This window comes from Theropithecus gelada, chromosome 7a, assembly GCF_003255815.1.
Source record: "Theropithecus gelada isolate Dixy chromosome 7a, Tgel_1.0, whole genome shotgun sequence".
Lineage (NCBI taxonomy): Eukaryota > Metazoa > Chordata > Mammalia > Primates > Cercopithecidae > Theropithecus > Theropithecus gelada.
Genome location: NC_037674.1, coordinates 47,954,550 through 47,979,014, shown reverse-complemented (window position 1 = coordinate 47,979,014; position 24,465 = coordinate 47,954,550). Strand labels below are relative to the sequence as shown.

Sequence of the window (24,465 nt, the reverse complement as noted above, 5' to 3'; positions counted from 1 at the left end):
AAGGTCATGAAATGACCTAATAAGCCCTGGTAAGGAATGGAGCTTTATCCTAAGGTCAAAGAAGGCCAGTAAAGTGCAGTCAACAGGATAAGTGATGTGACTAAACTCTGGCTACATTGGGGCTTGCTGTAGAGTGGGATTAGAGGCAGGAAACCCAGTTAAAAGGCTGCCAATAGTGATCTAAATAAGAGAATAGTGGCTGAAGTTGGGTTGATGGCTGTAAGGACAGAGAAAACTAGAAAGACTGAAGAGAGATTTAGGAGATGGCTGCTTGGAAGTGGGAGTTAGGCTGGAGGGAAAGGGTGCTGAGGATGACTCCCAGATTTCTGACTTAGCGGTTTGAATGTTGGCTCTCGTTCACTTGTGCTGCCATTAACAAAGATAGGGAAAATAGTAGGAGAGGAAGGGAAGGAGTAAAAAGAGAGCTAAATTGGCCAGTCGTGGTGGCTCATGCCTGTAATTCCAGCACTTTGGGAGGCTGAGGCGGGCGGATCACCTGAGGTCGGGAGTTCAAGACCAGTCTGACCAACGTGGAGAAACCCCCATCTCTACTAAAAATACAAAATTAGCTGGGCATGGTGGCGCATGCCTGTAATCCCAGCTACTCCGGAGGCTGAGGCAGGAGAATCGCTTGAATCCAGGAGGCAGAGGTTGTGGTGAGCCAAGATTGTGCCACTGCACTCCAGCCTGGGCAACAGGAGCAAAACTCCGTCTCAAACAAACAAAAAAAAAAAAGCGAAATTGATGAAGAGGTTGAGAGGTAGAGTGAGAATCATGAAAAGTAAATTTGATTTTGACGTGTTGACTATGAGGTATCTAGCAAGCAGTTAGCTATGTAGTACTAGAGCTTGGGGGAATGAGTTTGAACACTTCCCGAGGAGAAGAAGGTCCAAAAGGCAACCATAGGAGGGTGGTTGAGGAAGAGGAGGATGTTGTTGGATGACTGCTAAGCCAGAACATGGGTTAGTTCTTCCTCTTGGGTGTTAAAATCATCTAGGATAATAGCCAGCTTTGGAGTGGAGAGGAATACTGGGCACCAGGATCCAAAGTATTAAGTAAATAAGGTCAGGTGCAGTGGCTAATACCTGTAATCCCAGCACTTTGGGAGGCTGAGGCAGTTGGATCACTTGAGGTCAGGAGTTCGAGACCAGCTTGGCTAATGTGGTGAAACCCCGTCTAATTTGTAAACATACAAAAATTAGCCAGGTGTGGTGGTGCACACCTGTAATCCCAGCTATTTAGGAGGCTGAGGTAGAAGGATCACTTGAGCCTGGGAGGTGGAGATTGCAGTGAGCCGAGATCGTGCCACTGCACCCCAGCCTGGGCAATGGAGTAGGACTCCATCTCAAAAAAAAAAAAAAAAAAAAAAAAGTGAATAAAGAAGTGATCAGGAAGCTGCAGAGGGTTGTAACAAGGAGAGCTAGAAATTTAACAGCTGGGTGACATGAACCACAGAAGAAAGGTGTTTTATTACTTGGTGGCGGTGGAATGGATGACCCAGAAGCAGCCCTATATCTCAACCCTGTGATGTGGGAGGTGGCTGCCTCTCAGAGCATGTTGTAGGGGAAGTGGTGTGTGGTATTCCTGGGGAGAGCCAGGCTTCAGTTAGGGAGGAAGTAGAAGAAGTTGAGTAATTAAATAACTACACAATAAGATCTCAGAGGGTTTACAAGGTGAATGATATGTAGTACCGGTGGTCTGGTAGAGAAGAGGAAGCAACATGTATAAGAATAGAAGTACAGGACCAGAAGTGAGCAAAGGGGGTTATATATTGGGCAAAGTGACAAAATATGGTAGAGATATGACATGGTGGATTTCCCTGGCAATAAGATTGCCAAGAAAATAGATTCCAGAGGCAAGCAAGCATGTGTATGTATGTGGGAATTTAATATATGATCAAAGAAGTATTTCCAATCAAAAGTGAAAAAATATATTAGTCAATAAATACGTGAGGATAACTGGTTATCCAATTGGGAAAAAAAAATTCTTTACCTCATATCAAACTCAAAAGTAAATTCCAGGTATTAAAGATCTAAAGATGAAAGACCAAGTGTTAGGCAGAAATGAAGGAAACTATTATTAAAATTTTAGGGGTAGAGGAGGCCTTTCTAAGTGAGCAAACAAAGAGACCATAAAGGAAAAGAGTCATAGCTTTGACTGCATAAAAATTAAAGCAAAAGAAAGCATAAGGTTAAAAAATAAAGGATAAAATGAGGCAGATATTTGTAACAAGTCAATAAAAGAAAAATAACTTCCCCCCCACCCCCGAGACAGATTCTCGCTCTGTCGCCCAGGCTGGAGTGCAATGGTGCAATCTCAGCTCACTGCAAGCTCCGCCTCCCAGGTTCACGCCATTCTCCTGCCTCAGCCTCCCGAGTAGCTGAAACTACAGTCACCGGCCACCACGCCTGGCTAATTTTTTTTTGTATTAGTAGAGACAGGGTTTCACCATGTTAGCCGGGATGGTCTCAATCTCCTGACCTTGTGATCCGCCCACCTCGGCATCCCAAAGTGCTGGGATTACAGGTGTGAGCCACTGCGCCTGACCAAGAAAAATAACTTTAAAAAGTAAAGAATTTGGCTAGTAGGTACAAAGAAAGACTTGAGGCCAGGAGTTCAAGACCAGCCTGGGCAGCATAGAGAGACCCTGTCTCTACAAAAAAATAAAAATAAAAATTAGCCTGACATGCTGGTACACGCCTGTAGTCTTAGCTGTCTGGGAGGCTGAGGCAGGAGGATCACTTGAGCCTAGGAGATTGAGGCTGCAGTGAGCTATAATGGTGCCACTGCACTCCAGCCTGGGTGACAGAGCAAGGCGCTGTCTCAAAAAAAAAAAAAAAATTAAAACTTAAGATTAAAAAAATACAAATTGAAATTGAAACAATTTTTTTTTTGTTTTTTGTCTTTTTGTTTGTTTGTTTGTTTGTTTGAGACGGAGTCTTGCTCAGTCACCCAGGCTGGAGTGCAGTGGTGCGATCTCAGCTCACTGCAAGCTCTGCCTCCTGGGTTCATGCCATTCTCCTGCCTCAGCTTCCCAGGTAGCTGGGACTACAGGCACCCGCCACCAAGCCCAGGTAATTTTTTTGTGTATTTTTAGTAGAGACAGGGTTTCACCATGTTAGCCAGGATGGTCTTGATCTCTTGACCTCATGATCCGCCTGTCTTGGCCTCCCAAAGTGCTGGGATTACAGGCGTGAGCCACTGCGCCCGGCCTGTGTTTGTTTTTTCAAATCCAGCTGGCAACGGTGAAAAAGAATTGAGATGGTCTAGTGTTGGAAAGATGTGGAGCAATGGGCCCATATATGTCGATTTGGGTATAAGTCAGTACAGTAACTTGGAAGAGAAATTTGGCAGTATCAAAACCAAAACTTTCATATCTGTGGCCTAGCATTTCCACCTCCAAGAATTTATCCTACAGATATCTTTCACAATTGCTTATATACATATATATGAATATTTGTTTACTAGAGCATTGTTTATAATACTAAAAACTTAGAATAAATGTCCATAAACAGAAGAGAAGTTAGGTAAGTTAATGTATATCTCATCATTGGAATTCTATTCAACATTTATAAATAAGGATGTAGATCTATATGTATATTGACATTAACAGATCTACAGCTCATTTTGGTAAGGGGAAAAAAGTTACAAACTAATAGTATTAGGATCCCATTTTTGTTTTTGTTTTTTGTTTTTGGGTTTTTTTGAGACAGTCTCGCTCTATCACCCAGGCTGGAGTGCAGTAGCATGATCGCTCGGCTCACTGCAACTGCCACCTCCCAGGTTCAAGTAATTCTCCTGCCTCAGCCTCCCAAGTAACTGGAATTACAGGCACCTGCCACCATGCCTAGCTAATTTTTGTATTTTTAGTAGAGACAAGGTTTCGCCATGTTGACCAGGCTGGGCTCAAACGCTTGAACTCAAGTGATCCACCTGCTTCAGCTTCCCAAAGTGCTGGGGTTACAAGTGTGAACCACCGTGCCCAGGCCCATTTTTACTTTAAAAATTAATAAATTTATGTATTTACAAAAAATTGGAAAATTGTGCAAACTGTTATAACTAAAGTTATCTCTTGAGATCTAGAATTTTAGGGAGATGTTCTCTTTCCAGTGGGGATAGGATTGGGAGGGGCAGATCAGTTTTAAAAGTAGGGGGAAATAGAAAATTTTTAACTACAACTTTTCCCAAAAAAAAAAAAAAAAAAAAAAGTGCAGCTTTTACCCAAAAAATATGTGATGGGAATGAGAGGAAGGAAGAACATTCAGGATTCACCGGTGGGCTGGAGAGAGTGATACTTCCAAGTAGGTATTAGTAGTCTGTGGAGGGTGAAGAATCTTGGGACTTGCAGGAGGAGGTACCATGATCTAGACTGAATTCAGCAGCACTAAGGAGGAGGCCCCAGCTCAGGGCAGCTGGCTTCACAGACTCCCACTTTGTTGGGATAAGAAGTTTGACAAGGTTGGCCTTGACTTCTCTCCTAGCCACACCAGTTCACTTCCCAGGCTTGGAATACCTTTTCTCCTCTTGGTAGCTTGGTGAATACCAATTCAGTGTTCAAGATCCCACTCAGAGGTCCCCTTCAATGTCAAGCCTTCCACCTTTGCTGGACATGGCTATTAAATCTACCAAAGCCCTTATCACAATGTTTGTGATCATTGTTTGTATTTATCTCTCCTGCTAGATTGTGATCTCCTCAAGGGCAGGGACCAGGGCTTATTTTTCTTTTTAACTGCCCCAGCACCTAGCACAGTTCCTAATGCACATTAAATGCTCAATATATCTTGGTTAGAATGAAGAAATGAGTGGGAAGTGAATGATATAATGGGCTTTTATTAGGCTGAATATGGGGGAGGTGAAACCTGGATATGATGTTTATAAAGGTGAGAGGGGGAAGAGAACAAAGTGGGCATGGGAACAAACTTTGGCACCAGCCTAGGAGGGTACCAGGGGATATGGGGGCAGAGTAGACATTAAAGAGTGGGAAGGTGGCCAAGCCTGGGTTGCCTTTCTTAGTTTCCAATCCAGAAGCAAAATCAAGTACCACTTTATAACCGAAACCAATGTGTTTTTTTTTACATACTGCTAGGATTCTGTGAATCAAACACATTGATACGATAGAACTGTTTTGATTCAGGAGGGAACAGGGGTAGTGGAGGGAAAGGCTATTTTGCACTGAGGTAAAGATTGATAGTTTCCAGGTTACCCTAATAGTTATTAGTTACCCTAATACAGCAATGAGTTCTTCCTTTCAGAGAAGTGGAAAGACCTAAATCTTGGAATTTATGGATCCAGAGGTCTTCAGAGCAGTGTCTGAAAAGGCAGTTTGTGTAAGTCTGGGTGTCTTAGCATCGCCCACCCCAGTCTCAGGATTTCAGAAATACGAGGTTTGAGGATATAAAAGTAATCTCTACATTAACTACTTGCTATTTATGCCTGATTGTCACATAGCACAATCATAACATTAAATATGCATTTTGTAAATTCCAACATCATTCATTTTTTCAGCAAACATGTATTGAATGACTGCCGTGTGTCAGGCACTGGGAATACAGAGACACTGAGATTGGTCCCTCCTGTTGAGGAACTCACAACCTAGGTGAGGAGCTAGACAAATAAACAGCATATCTTAAGATAAGTGTTTTGAAAAGTGTGTGTATACCTTGCTGCATGATTACATAGGAGGGTCTCTTAGGAAAGGGCAGGGAAATAACAGAAAAATTTCCTAAAAGGAAAACAGAGCTGTTTCTTAATTGGGAGAGATGTGGAGGGAAGGCAAAGTTTGTTTCAATTGGAGGAAGCAATATGTGCAAAGAAAAATATGGAGAAAATATGGCATTTTCAGGACAGAGTTCATTGTTCATTGTGAGAGTTCCTGCACAGGAGCAGAAAAAGACAAGGCATTTTCTTATGATTACCCAGTGAATTCTGGACTTGATTCTGAAAGCTGTGGGAGCCATTGGAAGATTTTAAGCAGAGATTGTCATGCTCCTATCTTCATATTCTAATATCCCTGAGGATAGTAGATTGACATGGGTATTCCTGGAGGCAGGGGAAGATTGCCTGGGAGATTTTTTTATAGTCATCCAGGTGAGAAATTACAAGAGGCCGAATTAAGGCTTTGGCCCAGTGGGGTTGGGAAAATGGTGATGTGTTAAGAGATTGTAAGTATTGTGTAATTGTAAGACTTTTAAGAAGTCTTTTTACTGTTGTAATCTCAGTGCTTAACACAATGTTTGAGCTAGCAGACAGTCTGTGAATGTTATTTTGAGTTAATGAACTTGTGATCTACTCAGTGAGATGGAAGGTGTAGAAGAAGGAGATTTCTGGTGTAGGTAAATAGATGGGGCTGTTATCAAAGTGAGAGAGAGGATCAGCCAGGAGGAGGAATGAAGAGTTAGGTTAGTCTTGTGTTGAAGATTCAAGTGGCGTTTGAGACATTTGCGTGGAGGCATACAAGTCTAGAGCTCCAGAAGAAGAGCTGGCTTGGAAAGATAGATTTGGGAGTCATTGGCCTGCTGTGGGAGTGGATGGCATTGTCTAGGGAGAGTGTAAGGGAAGGGAAAAAGAGAAGTTTGGAGCCTTGGACACCCTGGGTAACACTAGCACATTGGGGTTGGTGAAGGAGAAGTAGAATGAAGAAGCATATTCAAGGAGTTAGAAGGAAAACCAAGAGAGCACTGTCCCCTAAGCTAAGGGAGTTTAGTTTCAAGAAGGTCAGGGATGTCCGATGCTGTCAAGAGGTCCCAGAAGGAGTGAGTGGTTTCTATGAGCTCTCTGACAGCAGGGATTTTTGTCTGTTTTGACCACTGCTGTATCCCCAGCACTTACTATGTGTCCCCTGGCACATAGTAAGCATTCAGTAAATTACTGTCGAATGAATGAATGAATTGAAAAGAGTCCCTTGAATTTGGTTACAGAACCACAGGACTTTGGTGAAGCCATTTTGAGAGAAGTGGTGGTGAAGGAAGCCAGATTATAGTGGATTGAGGAATAGATAGGTTGTAAGGAAGCAGCTACGAAGAGAATACTAAGCATAACCAACATCATGAGCACTTACCATGTGCCAGGCCCTGAGCTAAGCACTTTACATGTGTTAACTCATTTAACCTTCCCAGCAGCCCAGTTATATAGGTATTATGGACCCCCATTTTACAGTTGAGGAAACTGCAGCTTAGAGAGGGTAAATAACTTGCCTAGGGAAGGCCTGCAGCTAGAAAGTGTTAGAACCAAGATTTTGATCCAGATCTGTCTTCCTTTGGAGTTCAGGTCCTTAGCTGCCTAGGCTACATTTCCTCTAGAGTGTCTTTGTGGCAGGAAGGCAAAAGAAACAGTGAGTGTTTGAAGTGACATGCAGTTGAGACCAGGAAGATTGCAAACATTTTAATGCTGATGAGAGCTGAAAGAAATAATCTGAAGGCTTTGGGAAAAGGGGAAATAATTTATACGAGAGGAGACTGAGAAGAGCTCCAGAGCACAGGGAAAAGGAAACCCCTTCCATCAAGGTGGAGGTCTGGGAAAGGGTACAGGCGGGTGTGTGTGTTGCAGATATTTTTGTCAGCAGGGAGAGGGGAAGAGGGTAGGGATAGTTGAAAGTTCTCTTCTGATTGTCTGCTGAGCATAAGGGAGGTGGTGATCAAGTAGACTTGAGGAAGGTGTAGAAAATAGAATGAAGCAAAGGTGGAGATAGAAGATTTTCAGGGTAGCATCACAGGCCCAGCCAAGATAGAGACCATGATTTTGCAGTGGTCCAATCCTGTTCTTTTGTGACTTTTCTCCCTTCCCTCCAGTAGGGTACAGTAGCCAGGGTCAGGGGCACAGCAGGCAGATGTTAGATTGATCCAGGGTTGAAAGTTTTGCCCATTGGTTGTGACAGCAGAAAAGAGACAGATCGCTGAGAGTATTGGCTAGATTGTGTTTGAGGCGATGGATCGCTACACATAGGCCAGCAGGGAAGGAAGCAAGGATGAGAGAGGACTGAGAACAGAAGGGAAATAGAGGGGTCATAGTACTGGAGTCTGGAGAAGGTTCAACAGTAGGATTTTGGTGGTAGGAGTGTCCTTGTTCTGAGAATTCCATGTCCGGAGATGACCTGTCTGTGATGAATAAGGCTAAGGCAAAATTACACTACAAGGTACTACAGGGGTAGAAAACTACCAGTGATGTTTATCTCTTTACTGAGGGGACTAAGGAAGGGTGCCAAAGATACTTTTTTTAAAAAAATTGTAAACATTTTCTACTGTTTGGAAGTACTGTTTGATTTTTTTTTTTTTTTGAGACAGAGTCTCAGTCTGTTGCCCAGGCTGGAGTGCAGTGGTGCAGTCTCTGCTCACTGCAGCCTCCGGTCTCTTGGGTTCAAGTGATTCTCCTACCTCAGCCTCCTGAGTAGCCGGGATTACAGGGCACACCACCATGCCCAGCCAATTTGTTTGTATTTTTAGTAGAGACCAAGTTTCACTGTGTTGGCCAGGCTGGTCTCTTAACTTCTGACTTTAAGTGATCCGCTCTCCTCAGCCTCCCAAAGTGCTGAGATTATGGACCTGAGCCACTGCACCAGGCCTGTACTACTGTTTTGATTTTTTAAAAAGATACAAAGTTTTCAGTGTACCCAAAGAGAAGAGTAGGTCTACATGAAAGCAGGGAGATGAGTGAGCTGCAGAGGTAGGAGGCTGTGGTCCTGGAATGGGACCCTGGAGTGTATTATCTGTCTGTGGAATCACAAGGTCTTAGATCTGAAGAGAAATAGCTGGAATCTGGTCCCACCCTGCCATTGTTTACAGGGGAGGAAACGGGAGCCCTGAGACTTGCTCAGCTTGGCAGCAGCAAAACCAGAACCAGAAGCAGCCTGTCCTGATTTCCCAGCCCTCTGGTCTGTTTTTCATGCTGCCTCCTAAGCTCTGGAGGCTTCTCAATTTCCTGCTGTCCCAGCTGGACTCATAGCACATGTGCTCATGACATTGCTGGCTGACCGGGCTGTTTGCCATACCGTGCTTCCCACACATCGGTGCTTCTCAGTGTTCAGGTTGTGGGCGGGTGTGTGTAGAGGCAGCTGTACTACTGTCCCCTGCCTATTTCCTGCCCTCTTCATAGCCAGGCAGAGTAGCACCTTGGAGGCGGAAAACCACAGTGGTGATACCCTATTTACATCATTTTCAGTGACCTAGTGTCCCTGCTGTTTTGCCAGCTCTCGTGTTGCTGCCTCCCCCAAACATCCCTCTCATAATTTGTTTAAACAGCAGCCATGCCCCTGTATATACGTCTTTCAGCCCAAACCCAGATGAGTCACTGAGAGAACTTCGGACAGGGATTCTTCACCATGAGATTGATGGTGGGGACTGGAAGAAATGTAATTCTGGAGAAACAGCCCTTAAATTAGAGGCATTGTTCTGGGGGAAAAAAGTGCTTTCCTATTCAGCAGATTTGCGAGGGAGTCTGTGACTCTCCAAAAGACTACAGATTTAGGGAGTGCAGTACAGGTGTGTTTTAGAAAAATAAATTTAAAAAAAAGAAAGATTAGGTATTTTTCTGTCTTCCAAGTAATAGTTCAGATAAACCTGGTGTTTGTGCAGCCTCTCTTGTTTTGTCATGAGGGCGGCAAGCCATGGTAGTTGCATGTGGATTAGTTGTGATTTCTCCTTATGTGGCATGCTGAGCCCCAGTGGATTAGAACTAAAGCTCAGGACTTTGGCTGTCTTTTGGATGGCTGCCTGGGTAGATATGCAGATGAGCTCTCCACACAATGATATTGGGGCTCCATGATGTCGTGGGGTTGGGAGTGGGGACAAGAAGACAGAGGATGGGGTATAGTTTTTCCTCACCCTTGCTCCTAGGTTAAGTCCTCATTGGTCTCCCTGTAGAGTCTCCTGTGGAGATGGGTTTGTAGCCTGTCTGCTTGGATGGCCCTACAGACTGCCTTGAGTGTGGTCTTCGCCTTGAAGGTCTGCTTGTCCTTTGTGTTGTAACAGTGTAATTTTAGGGTTTGAGAATGGAGTTGTGAATTGACCTGGCCCAGAGGTGCTTCAGATTCCCTCCTCTTTGCAGAATGGAGGCAGGTATTGGTGTGGGGATCCATGGTATTTACTGATAAAGGAAAGAATGTATTTATTCATGATGGTAAGAAAGGACCCCTTATTGGCTTGCTTCTTGGCAGACCTAAGAGCTGAGATACAGCCATGTGGTAGTGCTCAAGAGGTCTGAGCAGGCTTTCTTGAGATGATCTGAGTGCTTGGATTCTCTCTGCCTGGAGATGGGTAACGTTTGAGATTCCAATTTGGTTCTGAATTCTCTGTTGTTGCCTTCTGCCAGGCCATCCTATCTCTGACATTGTAGTGCCATAGAAAGTCATGGATGTTGTGTTGCCAGTGGGATGAATGTTTCTCCAGGAAAGAATAGGATAGAGAGGGGTTCATTAAGTTAAGGCTTGGGGCTATAACATCAGAGCCATCCTGAAAATCACAGGGAAGAACCAATAGGAGGTGAGAAGAGACAGTGTATTCATATTTTGGCTTGGCATTTTTTCTGCATAGGCAAGGGTCTGTAAAGCTATATTAGGTACTACGTTGGCTCATACTGGATGACCCTTCACTGTTAGGGTAAAATCTACCTTGGACCGAGAACCTGTTTGAGAAGAGGAAGGAAGGAAGCAAGATGGACTGGTGACCCTGACCACCTCTGAGGTATCAGTTGCATCATTTCAGGCTTCCTCTGCATGGAAGATCCTTCTGTCATCTGCTTCATTAGCTCCTAGGCTTTTGCAAAACTGGAAACCCTTCATCTGGAGCCCTCAAGAGCAGTACTACTTAATATGCCAATCTGCAATGAGATAAGAAGCATATGTACCAGAATGTAAAACTGATCTCTTCTTCGAGAAAATCTTGGCTGGGTGCGGTGGCTCAAGCCTGTAATCCCAGCACTTTGGGAGGCGGAGACGGGCGGATCACAAGGTCAGGAGATCGAGACCATCCTGGCTAACACAGTGAAACCCCGTCTCTACTAAAAAATACAAAAAACTAGCTGGGCGAGGTGGCGGGCGCCTGTAGTCCAGCTACTTGGGAGGTTGAGGCAGGAGAATGGCGTAAACCCAGGAGGCGGAGCTTGTAGTAAACTGAAATCTGGCCACTGCACTCCAGCCTGGGCGACAGCGAGACTCCATCTCACAAAAAAAAAAAAAGAAAATCTTGTATGAAAAAATGTTAGAACTAGACAGTGTTTTCACTCTGACATAATTGATTTACATTCAGGCTTCATGTAAGTTTTCTATATAGTGACCAACCAGTAACACAGTTTGCAAATTGGCAGCTAATCTGTAGACCACACTGAGAGTAGCATGCTCTAGAGCTGCCTCTCAGTCAGAAGCAGTTGTTGAGGTCGTGGAATTGTTTGTTTGGTACAGGCCAAGGGCAACCAGAAATATAGAGCCCTGGTTAAGAAGAGCTGTCACCCAGAGCATTCAGACATGGGTCAGGGCGGCTACTGAGGAGAAGAGGGGCACAACCAGAATGAAACAGCTGAACAGATGATCAGGCAGTACCTACACCAAGGGTAAATGCCATGTCCTCCCTTTACCACAAGCGTATGAGCTGGGGTACTAGAGCTAGGGCCTTGGTTTTGCTTGTTGCTTCTAATGGCAGGTTGGCCACACCAAGCTTACCCTGTCTTCCCAGGAAAACGGCATACACCTGAGAAGAATGTGTTGGTTGTCTCTGTAGTCACACCTGGATGTAACCAGCTTCCTACTTTGGAGTCGGTAGAGAATTGTAAGTATCATCCTGTTCCCTGTCTTAGAAGAGCAAGCACTTGTCTGAAGCTGTAACTCTGGATGGCCTGGCCTAAACTGCTGATGCTCGGCCTGGAGTCTCCCTTGACCATGGGGACCGAGGTTCACCAAGTGCTGAGAGCCATGGAAGATGAGTTTTTCCTATGCAGAAACCGAACCAGTGCTAAAGGTTGGCTGTGGAACATCGCACTGGCTCTTCACTGAGTCCCACAGGACACCTACCTGCTGGACAGAATACATTTCTATTTTAGGAAAGTGTATACTTTGCTAGTTTTCTCTAATAGACCGTTCATTGGGGAAACAAGGGGTTCTGGTCACTTATACTGAGATGAAGTTAAGTCATTAGTCCAGTGACTGCCTCTTGTCTTCCCTGAGCAGCATTTGGGGACTTCTCAGTCTCCAAAGTGAACATCTGAGTTTTGGCTTCTTCCTCACATTCTTGGAGGAAGTAGCTGAAGCACAGAGGAAAGGGAAAGGAGGGTGATTACAAAGGCATTGGGAGCATTGCATGCTGCACTCCCCCCTGCAGGCATCCCTGTTCCCTTTGCCAGGAGAAGACTTCCTTCATCTTTCTGCTGTGGAAACTGACCCATGAGGGAGGTGGTGCTTTGTACAGAACTCCGCTCCAGCCTGACTCTTGCTGTACGTCATCATGCAGGGTCTACAGAATCACTGTGGTGACCACCCTGCCGCTCTGGCCCCAGACCAGCCCATCCTATAGCTATCTTGCTCTGGGGACATCTCCTCATTGAAAGATTTTTTAAAATATATGGTCTTACTGTTTTTTTTTTTTTTTTAATCCAATGATTTATAGAATATCTGGTCTATAATCTGAGAATAGAAAACCTTAACCAACTAAATGAGTTCATTTCTGTCATTTCAGATACCCTGACCATAAATGATGACCAGTGTTTACTCCTCTCTGAGACTGTCTGGGGAGCTCTCCGAGGTAACAAATTAAAAGAGAGAGAGAAAGGATGATGTGGGAAGGTTGGTGTTGGTGGAGTTCAGTAGCCCAGTCCCTGCTCACTGCAACCTCTGCCTCCTAGGCTTAAGCAGTCTTCCCTCTTTAGCCTCCCAAGTAGTGGGATTATAAGTGCCTGCCACCACGCCCAGCTAATTCTTATATTTTTAGTAGAGATGGGATTTCACCATATTACCCAGGCCAGTTTTGAACTCCTGAGTTCAAGTGATCCACCCATCTCGGCCTCCCAAAGTTCTGGGATTACAGGTGTGTGCCACCTCGCCCAGCCAGGAAGCTTTCTTTATGGGAACAGTTGGCGTGTTTTCCCATCTCTGTGGAGCTGTCCCTGGAGGTTGACAGGTTTTACCCTGTGCAGCATCAGCAGCTGCTGCTGCTGCCCTAGTCAGGGGCTCTGGGAAGCAGTGTGAGAGTCTGCAGGCTGATGCTCTAGGTGCCAGCAGGGGACAGGTAGCTGGGGGACAGGGGGAATGATGCTACCACAGACATTGCCCGTCCAGCTCTTGCTAAAGACATGTAATTGGAAAGGTATTTTTTAAAAGGAAAACTATAACAAAAGAAATAGATACATACAAGAGAAAAGATAAATAGTAGTGAAATATCTAGAACTACATTATTTCTGGAGAAAATGAGTTTACTGGCTAAACTGTCAGCCCTTGCCCTTCCTCTGGGTTTACTGAGAAGGTATTTGGTGCTTAGATACAGACTTAGCCAAGTACCTCTCCCACTTTTGGTAAACCCTCTGCTGGTGAATGATGAGGGAAATTCTCTCGGAATTCCACACCTTGCTTTGGTTTGTCTTCCTTCCCTTTCCCCACTTCTATGCTTGGAACAACAGCATGCTGCCTCCCCTTCCTGCCCTCTTGTACCTTTGGTGCAGGTGCCGATGGTAAGGGAGGACCTCGGACTCCAGAATGCTGGGTGTCAGAGTCAGAGTGGGGAGAAGCCAAAACAGTACACTAGCAGTCTGCTCAAACCAGGTGCTGAGTGACTGCTGAAGTCTCATGGATTCTTTCACTTTGAAATTGGGGACTCTGATAATTTTTCATGGGGTTTCTGCAGTGTTTCCAGAAGAGGGTCCCCAGCTGTTGAGAACATACAATGCTCTGGATTCAACATACTTGTGTGTGGGCCTTGCTAGACTCTAGGAGACAGTGTCAGTGGACTAGGGGAGTCCTTCTGAGGTAGTTGCTGTCCACCACACCTCAGCTCCCTATAGCTGGGTCTCAGTCTCTGAAGAGGAAGAGTGGATGATTTTTTTTTTATTTTCTAGGTCCAGCCATGAACCCAGGCTCCTTGGAAACCCAAGCTTATGATCACTTTCTCACAATTTATTCTGGGACCCCTTTTCTCAGCTCTGTCAGCTCCTGATAGGGGTTAACTATGGAAAGCCTTGCAGGCTGTCTTGTCCCTGTGTCTGTCCTCATGAGTATATGTCTTGGCCTTTCTTCTCAATATTCTTGTCAAGGCACAGGAAATACAGATGAGAGGTATGTGGGTTTTGAAAGTTAGTGTGTTGTAAGAAGGGGCACTAAAACCCTTACTCTGACATCTCCCAAAATGAAATACAGAGTAAAGATGGATACTGGCTTCCTAATATCCCCTTTTCATCGGTGTTAAAAATTGTCAAGCCTACACTACATCCATTTTCACTGTGTACCCAAACGTTACGCTCTGCTACATTGAGAACCTTCCAAATAGATACACCTCTTTCTCCACTCCCTGAGTCTTTACTCTGCCTCTCTACTTCTTCCTAGGTCTGGAGACTTTTAGCCAGCTTGTTTGGAAATCTGCTGAGGGCACAGTAAGTGTGGACCCTCAAAAAGGGCTCCTTTTTCGTCTCCGGGGTTTGATCCCAATGTTGAGAATCCTAGAAAAATCTTGTTTTGCCTTAGGATCCTGGTGACTTGAGATAGCCCCAGTAGAAATGGAAGAGGAGAGGTGGGTGGAAAACTGGTTTGGTAGATTTGGTCTGTTTGGAATCACTGTAATTTGGTTCCCTTGAGTCATCATTTAGTCATTTAGTCATCATTTAGACCTTGAGGCCACACTGCTTTGAAGAAAATAAACTGTGTTAACAGGAAAATCCAGAATTTTTAGGCTGAGTGGTGTATGGGACAGTTGTATTAGGCCGGCATTGGACAATTGCTCTATGGGAAGGTGGCTGCTCATGGTCATTTATAGAGGTGGGGGGCATTTGGGGAGACAGTGACCCTGAGAACAGTCAAAGATTGGCTTTTTAAGAATCCTGGGAGAGGTATCTTCATCTCCCTGTGCCCCTGTATAAGCTTCCTTTGAATCTGACATGTTCAATGTTTGTTCTGCACAGTTCTTTATCAACAAGACTGAGATCGAGGACTTTCCCCGCTTTCCTCACCGGGGCCTGCTGTTGGATACATCTCGCCATTACCTACCACTCTCTAGCATCCTGGACACTCTGGTACCCAGGCCTGAAGGCCTTCTTCACACTTAAGAGTTCTGGGGTGATGGAGCAACGGACAGACCAAGTTCCAAATTCTTAAAGAGTTAGAGAGAGAATGTATGGACTGGGCGTGGTGGCTCACGCCTGTAATCCCAACACTTTGGCAGGCCGAGGTGGGCGGATCAACTGAGGTCAGAAGTTCGAGGCCGGCCTGGCCAACATGGTGAAACTCCATCTCTACTAAAAATACAAAAATTAGCTGGACATGGTGGCGCATGCTTGTAATCCCAGCTACCTGAGAGACTGAGGCAGGAGAATCGCTTGAACCCGAGAGGTAGAGGTTGCAGTGTTGGAGATCACGCCACTGCACTCCAGCCTGGGTGAAAGAGTGAGACGCCGTCTCAAAAAAAAAAAAAGAGGCCGGGCGCGGTGGCTCAAGCCTGTAATCCCAGCACTTTGGGAGGCCGAGACGGGCGGATCACGAGGTCAGGAGATCGAGACCATCCTGGCTAACACGGTGAAACCCCGTCTCTACTAAAAAAAAATACAAAAAAAAAAAAAAACTAGCCGGGCGAGGTGGCGGGCACCTGTAGTCCCAGCTACTCGGGAGGCTGAGGCGGGAGAATGGCGTGAACCCAGGAGGCGGAGCTTGCAGTGAGCTGAGATCCGGCCACTGCACTCCAGCCTGGGCCACAGAGCGAGACTCCGTCTCAAAAAAAAAAAAAAACAAAAAAAAAAAAAGAGAGAATGTGTGTAACTCTATGAGCTCCTGGGAAAAATGTAGAAGATGAGCTGCTCCAAGACTCAAAAAATAAAGAGTGACTTAAATCTACCTTACAGGCTACCGTAGATCAATGCTCAGGCTGTTTCCAGGGATACAAATGTTTAGGGGAATTAGCTTCATTGGCAGAACTAACTTTATTTATTTGTTTTTGAGAAAAGGTCTCAATTTTTTTTTTTTTTTTTTTTTTGTAGAGCTGGGGTTTCATCGTGTTGCCCAGGCTGGTCTTGAACTCCTGGGCTCAAGCAATCTGCCCACCTTGGCCTCCCAGAGTGGTAGGATTATAGGCATGAGTTACCACACCTGGCCAGCAGAGCTAACTTTAGTTAGGAGAAGGTCATAGGAGAGAGATGTTCAAAGCCTTACCTCTGGGCCGGGTGCAGTGGCTCACACCTGTAATCTTAGCACTCTGGGAGGCCAAGGCGGGTGGATTGCCTGAGCTCAGGAGTTTGAGACTGGCGTGACCAACACGGTGAAACCCCATCTCTACTGAAAATACAAAAAATTAGCCAGGCATGATGGCGCAAACCTGTAGTGCCAACTACTCAGGAGGCTGCAGTGGGAGGGTCACCTGAGCCTGGGGAGATCAAGGATGCATGAACTGTGATTGCACCACTGCCATCCAGCCTGGACAACAGAGACCCTGTCCCAAAAATAAATAATAAAATGAATGAAGGAAGGAAGGAGGCTGAGGCACGAGAAGCCCTTGAACCTGGGAGGTGGAGGTTACAGTGAGCTGAGATTGCGCCACTGCACTCCAGTCTGGGTGACAGAGCAAGACTATGTCTCAAAAAAAAAAAAAAGCCTTACCTAGGAGGTTCCTAACTCTCTTGAGTTTTAATATGCAGTCTTATCTGACAGTTCCCGATCCAGTTCCTGTGTCTGCCTTTTCCTTTGCTCCTGTGACGGAACCAAAGGAGGCAACACATCTGCCAGCCTTGGCCTCTGAGATTATGAGTTAAGAGACTACTAAGTTCCCAGGAGGTCTCACAGTTGGGATTAACATCAGTCAGACAACACAAATGGCAAGAGGAAGTGTTGCTCTTCAGGCTTTTGGAAGATTCTAGGGTACCACAGTAGCTGCAGCCCTCCTCTTAATGTGGCCAGAATTTATTTCAAAAAGAGGGAAGACCACTTCTATCATCCATCTTTGGATGTGTTCTGGGAAGAGTAGAAGTGTGCGAGGCCTTCCCTCCATGCCATCCCTCCCTGATGGGAAGGTTTGATAGAGAGACCCCATAGACACTTAATTGAGAGCTGAGGCAGGTCAAGCCTGTAGGGGTGTATGGAGCGGCCTGAGAGCCTGCCCAACATTGCAAGTTTGAGGCTGAAACGGGAGAGACTGTGATGGGTTCACAGTGTGCACTTTAACCTACAGGATGTCATGGCGTACAATAAATTGAACGTGTTCCACTGGCATCTGGTAGATGATCCTTCCTTCCCATATGAGAGCTTCACTTTTCCAGAGCTCATGAGAAAGGTATGTCCCCATTTCACTCAGACCAAGTTTATGGGTCAGTGTCTGAATCTGGCTGTGGCCCTCCTGGCAAGAACAGGGTCTCTCATCCTAACCAGTCGGTTTTAGACCAATATAGGGGAAGGACACTGGATTTGGAGTCAGAAGACTTGAGTTCAAGTCCAAAACTTTGCCAATAATTTTCCTTGTGACCTTCAGGAGAGAATCTCTTCTGGTCTTATTCCCTTTCTATTTATTTGTATTCTGTTAAATGGACATAATATTAATACCTACCATGATTATCTCACTGGCATTATGATACTCAGATAAAATAGATGTGATAACTTCTAGGAAATTATGATCAAGTTTTTTGAAGATAGTCCCTGATACCAAAAGGCTATGGGCAGGTTTTCTGATGTCTGGGGAGTCTTGTGGGCATTTTGAGTATCTTCTACTCTGCTAGCTTTCAGGAAATGTGAACCTGAAGGGTGTCTTGTGCCTTTCAGGGGTCCTACAACCCTGTCACCCACATTTACACAGCACAGGATGTGAAGGAGGTCATTGAATACGCACGGCTCCGGGGTATCCGTGTGCTTGCAGAGTTTGACACTCCTGGCCACACTTTGTCTTGGGGACCAGGTAAGAATGATGTCTGCGGCCAGAGGGACTCTGCTCATTATGCTCAGAGTGAAGCTTCAGGGCAATGGCTCATGGAAGTGGCATATTCCAGCCTTGGTCCTTGGAAGAATGTTTTCCATCGACTTCTTCCACCTGGGAATTTAGATAGGAAGAACTCACTTTGGGCAGTGGAAGCCACTTCTTACTATTAAAATATGTACTGTTAGACTATGTAAGGGCACATTTTTCTCAGATGCCATTGCAAGTAGTTTTGCCTCGAGTAGATGCTGAGGAATCTGACCACCAGGGTAGAATCTGAAAGAAAGAAGCCCAAGGGCAGCCTGCAGAGGTCAGAGTCAGTCACTACCCCTGCTCCCTTTCTTCTGTATACCCTCCGCCCTCCAGTGTGAGTCCCCAACGCAGGTTAAATGACGGTTGAAAAGGGCTACTGGCCTGATAGAAAACTGAAGATACTGGCCAGGCGTGGTAGCTCACGCCTGTAATCCTATCACTTTGGGAGGCCAAGGCGGGTGGATCGCCTGAGGTGAGGAGTTCAAAACCAGCCTGGCCAACATGGTGAAACTCCATCTCTACTAAAATTACAAAAATTAGCCAGTTGTGGGGGCAGGTGCCTGTAATCCCAGCTACTCAGGAGGCTGAGGCAGGAGAATCGCTTGAACCCAGGAGGCAGAGGTTGCGGTGAGCCAAGATCGTACCACTGCACTTCAGCCTGGGTGACAGAGCAAGACTCTGTCTCAAAAACAAACAAACAACAACAACAAAACCCTGAAGACATCTTGTGACCTCAGCAGCAGGAAGTAGTCTCTGGGCCAAGGGAGATACTCCTTAGGAAATGTAAAAAGATTCTGGGTGATGGTTGACCCCACCTGCAGGAGGAGATAGAGAAGAAAGATTTTGCCAGTTTGGCTGGATTAGACTCTCCCTCAGCCTAAAGGCCTGTGAGGAGAGCAGCCTTGGGAGCAAGGGTGGTGCCTGCTAGAAGCAGTGTGTCAAGGCAAGAGTGTGTGCACTGACAGTTGTCTGGCTGAAACTCAGCCTCTGCCTGTCTATGATTGTGGATGTATTTGTATCTTTTTACTGCGACTAAATGGTGGTGACTACCAGTGTCTGTGAGTGCCTGAGTGTGCCTACCTAAATGTGTGTGATGTTTATGAATACACTTGTCTTACTTTGTGTGACTTGTGTCCTTACGTGTAGGACTGTGCTTGGGGGTTTATGTATTTGTGACACTCGTATGGGGTTTTCTGTTGGCTTAGGTATCCCTGGATTACTGACTCCTTGCTACTCTGGGTCTGAGCCCTCTGGCACCTTTGGACCAGTGAATCCCAGTCTCAACAATACCTATGAGTTCATGAGCACATTCTTCTTGGAGATCAGCTCTGTCTTCCCAGATTTTTATCTTCATCTTGGAGGAGATGAGGTTGATTTCACCTGCTGGTATGAGCCCTTTGATCTTCCCTTTGTGGCCTGATCAGTTGCTTACTCAGAATAGAGGTTAGCCCCCAAGGGGCCACGTAGCTCAGCTGCTGCTCTCAGTGGTCTATATGGACTCACATTGCTCAGGTCTTAGGCCTTCCTCTGCCCATCTACGTAGAGATCCTACCTGATTTGGGCAAGGCGTTCACTGTGAACCTCTTCCTTCCTACTCTCATATCCTTGAGGTATTGATAGAAAAACCAGCCCTGGACACAGAATTATGTTAGAAAAGTTCAGGATAGAGAAAAATAATCCCTGTTTATGAAGGCTTAAAATTGTCTGGTTGAAGAGTCAAGACACAGAATTCAAGACTAATAGATGACAGTGTCTAATTAGTATTCAGTTGTAAAGTCCAAACCCTTGGTTCTGGTGAGCTCAAAAGAGGCTGAGGGGCTTCTTTGAGAAGAGAGCGCCAGAGCTGAATCTGGGGAAATGATTTGGCTTTTTGGAGATGTGAGCAAGGGAGAATATTCCAGAAGGAGAACAATGTGAGCAAAATGTGGACGTTGTAACGCAAGGGATCTGCAGCAGGTAATAGACAGCAAGACTTGTCATCCAATTGGAAGAGCAGGTGAGAAAGCCGGAATCCAGTGTGCTGGAGCTCTTAAGTTAAGACCTTGGATCCTCATGTTGCAGTCCGGAGAGGATTAACATGTTTTCTCTTTGGGAGTTTGAACTTAAAACTCTTCAGGTCCAGACTCAGCCTTTCTCAGCCTGTGTCAACAGCTCACCTGCTTCACATAACTTTGCTTGGCCACACTTTCTACATGTAGGGCTTCTGAGATCCTTGCTTATTTGATTTTTCAGGTGAAAAAAGGAAGTTATAGGGGGCCAGGTGACTAATCCCCAGGCATTAGGCTTTCAGGATGTTGAAATATTAATCTTCATTTTCTCTTGGGATTCAGGAAGTCCAACCCAGATATCCAAGACTTTATGAGGAAGAAAGGCTTCGGTGAGGACTTCAAGCAGTTGGAGTCCTTCTACATCCAGACGTGAGAAGGGAAGGAGGGCGGGTGGGGTCCCTTGGGGGTCCTCCTGTGGGGTCCTCCCTTTCCATACCGGAGTCAGGCCCTGCTTGGCCACTGTCTGGCCCCTGCAGGGTTCCCTTGTCCTTTTTCCCATCCTTTCAGGTTTGGAGTGGTCAGTTTCCCACCCTGGGGAAAGACACTGCTTAATGAGGAATAGGCCCCTGGCCAGGCTCAACCCCTAGAGCACTGGCACAAACAGTCTAGAGCCCGTCTGAGCTAAGCAGACACTTACGAGACACTCCTCTCCTCTCCAGGCTGCTGGACATCGTCTCTTCTTATGGCAAGGGCTATGTGGTGTGGCAGGAGGTGTTTGATAATAAAGTAAAGGTGAGCCGGGGCAGAGAAGAGAAGAAGCCACCAGCGGTGCCTCCCTCTGGTCTCCCCAGCTCCTCCCTGCCTCTACAGAGACTGAACCTCCTGGTTTGGATTGGGCTTTAATGGTCAGAGCACTCTCCTTTTCTCTCTAGAAAGGCCACAGAGTGCTGGGTGCAGTGGCTCACACCTGTAATCCAAGCACTTTGGTAGGCCAAGGCAGGTGGATTGCTTGAGCCTAGGAGTTCAAGAGCAGCCTGGCCGACATAACGAAACCCTCGTCTCTACAAAAAATACAAAAATCAGGAGGCTGAGGTGGGGGTACTGCTTGAGCCCAGGAGGCACAGGTTGCTGTGAGCCCAGATGTGCCACTGCACTCCACTCCTGGGCAACAGAGTGAGACCCTGTCTCAAAAAAACCAAAGGCCTCTGTGGTATGAGCCCTGGGTTTATGTGTCAGAGTTTCTATCTTCCCTCACTACAAACCTGATTAAGAACTATTTCTGGGCCGGGTGCGGTGGCTCACGCCTATTATCCCACCACTTTGGGAGGCCGAGGTGGGCGGATCACGAGGTCAGGAGATCGAGACCATCCTGGCTAACATGGTGAAACCCCGTCTCTACTAAAAAAAAATACAAAAAATTAGCCGGGCGTGGTGGTGGGCGCCTGTAGTCCCAGCTACTTGGGAGGCTGAGGCAGGAGAATGGCGTGAACCCAGGAGGCGGAGCTTGCAGTGAGTGGAGATCGTGCCATTGCACTCCAGCTTGGGTGACAGAGCAAGACTCCATCCCCCAAAAAAAAACCTATTTCTGCTGCTAGGTTACTTGGATAGGCTGGATTTTTCTTCCTAAATCATAGATTAGGGTCTTCTGGGTCTGTGGGACCAAGGCTACCTTCTCCTTTATTGTTGATCAGTAAGATCCCACTCCTGTCACATGCAAGGACTCTTCAGGAGCCTTGTCCCATTCCCAGAATCATCTGGAGACTTTTGGACATGGCAGCTCCGGGGTCCCCCTGCTTGCCGCCCTCAGCTCACTGCTGGTATTACTGTGTGGACAGGGAGGTTGCAGAGGGGAGCTGCAGGGAAGCCTTTTAGGGCCCTGGGTTCCTTGGCCTCTGTCCTGAGGTGTGAGCTCAATGGTCAGGAGTCACAGAGACATACTTTGCTGCTGGGGAACAGAGGGAGTACATACCTGTTGTCCCACGTTGCCTGTGTATGAATAAGGCCCAGGAATCTCCTCAGCTTTGTGTCCTTACTGCCATTTGACCTTTTATAACAGATTCGACCAGACACAATCATACAGGTGTGGCGAGAAGAGATTCCAGTGAACTATATGAAGGAGCTGGAACTGGTCACCAAGGCCGGCTTCCGGGCCCTTCTCTCCGCCCCCTGGTACCTGAACCGTATATCCTACGGCCCTGACTGGAAGGATTTCTACATAGTGGAACCCCTGGCATTTGAAGGTGAAAGCAGAGAGCTCTCCTTGCTGACCAGAGGAGGCTGGGCTGGGGCACAGGATGGGAGGCAGGAAGGTCTGGGCCAGACATTTCCGATTAGTAAATGAAACAACTTAGCTGGGGTGAGGGCCACATTGTGAAGGTGGTTGAGAGGGACCCTAGAGTTACCCACCATCACCAGACTGTTGTTGCTTGTTTTCCCTCAGGTACCCCTGAGCAGAAGGCTCTCGTGATTGGTGGAGAGGCTTGTATGTGGGGAGAATATGTGGACAACACAAACCTGGTCCCCAGGCTCTGGTAAGGGTTTTCGGGGGAAGGTGGAAGGTTGGACCTGAGAGCAGGGGTTCTCCCTTACAGACCCAATCCCATCTAGCCACCTCTGGACTAGTACCCTCCTTTCAGGCCTGAGAGAGAGCAGGCCGTACAACGAGCCTTCTGAAGATTTGTGTGCAATATTCACTCTCCACATGACTTCCATCTATATCCCTCCAGCCACCCATTAGGTATGTGGGATAGGGATTGTTAACCTCACTTCCCAGAGAGATAATGAGGCCTGGAGAACATCGGTGACTTGCTCAGGATCCAGCACAAGCATCCATGATTCCTGTAATAAGGCTTCCCTCTGCTCTTTTCACCGCAGCCTTACCAAGTGTGGTTGGTTGTGCAGAGTTTACATTTTAAGGACATCTGCTGCTGTCACTGTCATTGTGGTTAATGATGCCTTTAAGGTTTATTCTTATTCCCGTATCTTTGAGAGAGGAAGAGAGTGGGATTGCTACCGACATTTTAATGAAGGTGTAGCTGAGCCCTAGAACTTTCTGGGAGCCATCTAACCTGACTGTAGCTCATAACAAGGTATTGATCACTTCCTTTGGCCTGAGCTAGTCCAGGGCACTTAGACAAGAGGTAGCAGCCTATGGATGTCCAGCACCTTTGCAGGGAATACAGAGCCCAATCTGGCACATGCCCCCTTTCCTCCAGGCCCAGAGCAGGGGCTGTTGCCGAAAGGCTGTGGAGCAACAAGTTGACATCTGACCTGACATTTGCCTATGAACGTTTGTCACACTTCCGCTGTGAGTTGCTGAGGTAAGCAAGCTGTCGGGCCTTCGCAAGGCAGGGTAGGGCAGATCCAGGGCTGGGGAACCCCTTAGAGAGAGGAAGAGAATAATAACAATAGCTAACACTTACAGAGGCTTATAGTCGGCCCTCATCCATGGATTCCACCAACTGCGATAAAAAGTATTCAGGAAAAAAAATACAACAACAAAAAAATACAAATAAAAAATACTGTATAACAACTATTTACATAGCATTTATATGTATTAGGCATATGTAATCCAAGATCATTTCAAGTATATGGGAAGTTGTACATTGGTTATATGCAAATACTATGTCATTTTTATATAAGGGACTTGAGCATCCTTGGATTTTGGTATCCACGGGGGTCCTGAAACAAATCCCCTGTGGATACTGAGGGACAACTGTATTTTGTGGCAAACACTGTGCTAAGTTTGTTACACATATTGTCTCATTTAGTCTTCACCACAACCCCATAAGATAGGTGCATTTTTGTCCCCAGTTTAGAGATAGACACTGAAGCACAGAAGTTCAGTACCTTGCCCAAAGTCACTAAGAAGCAGGATTTGAACCAGGCTGACTTACAGGATCTCATGACACCTTTGCCTCTGTCAGGGATGTGCCTGTGTAAGATAGTCATTTCCCTGATTCCTTCGTTGGCTAGGTCTTGAGAACTTGGGGGACATAGCCTAATGCAGAGCAGAGTCCTGGGCTGAGAGTCAAGCATGGTAACATCTAAGCCTTAACTATGTCATTCACTGGGTGACTTCCAGCTGGTTCTCTAAGCATGTTGCTTACTTGGATAATAAGGGAAGCATGCCTAGATGTCCCCTGAGGAGATTGGTCAGGTTATAGTCTGAGACCCAAGGACAGGATTTCACGTCCATATTCGTGGACAGGACAGCACCTAAGTCCCCCAATGCTACCACATTTACAGCGTTTTAGAATCAGGAACAGAGGGCTAAGTAGGCCAGGAGCATTGGCTGCCTTTCAGACATCTACCTATTTTCCAAAGGGATTGAGTTATTTGGGGTTAGGGTACGAGATAGGCAGGATAGAAAT

The 24,465-nt window shown here is 46.2% G+C and overlaps 1 protein-coding gene and 1 long non-coding RNA gene across 3 annotated transcripts in view; one reads left to right on the top strand and one right to left on the bottom strand.

Annotated features, from left to right (window-relative positions):
• HEXA (hexosaminidase subunit alpha) overlaps positions 1–24,465 on the top strand; it is a 35,421-nt gene that overhangs the window by 10,001 nt on the left and 955 nt on the right. The window contains exons 2-13 of one of the 2 annotated variants that reach the window (XM_025389666.1): positions 11,628–11,753; positions 12,657–12,722; positions 14,513–14,559; positions 15,085–15,195; positions 17,337–17,438; positions 17,921–18,053; positions 19,310–19,490; positions 20,435–20,521; positions 20,812–20,884; positions 22,149–22,332; positions 22,533–22,623; positions 23,308–23,412. In XM_025389666.1, coding sequence (XP_025245451.1) covers positions 11,628–11,753; positions 12,657–12,722; positions 14,513–14,559; positions 15,085–15,195; positions 17,337–17,438; positions 17,921–18,053; positions 19,310–19,490; positions 20,435–20,521; positions 20,812–20,884; positions 22,149–22,332; positions 22,533–22,623; positions 23,308–23,412 — 1,306 coding nt within the window. The remainder of the gene's footprint in view (positions 1–11,627; positions 11,754–12,656; positions 12,723–14,512; positions 14,560–15,084; positions 15,196–17,336; positions 17,439–17,920; positions 18,054–19,309; positions 19,491–20,434; positions 20,522–20,811; positions 20,885–22,148; positions 22,333–22,532; positions 22,624–23,307; positions 23,413–24,465) is intronic. The other variant, XM_025389667.1, reaches the window with a different exon arrangement.
• On the bottom strand, positions 16,777–23,568 carry LOC112627429. The gene is made up of 2 exons (XR_003120178.1): positions 22,062–23,568; positions 16,777–18,347 (listed from the first exon to the last, which is right to left on the bottom strand). It is a non-coding gene; the product is annotated as an uncharacterized LOC112627429 (long non-coding RNA).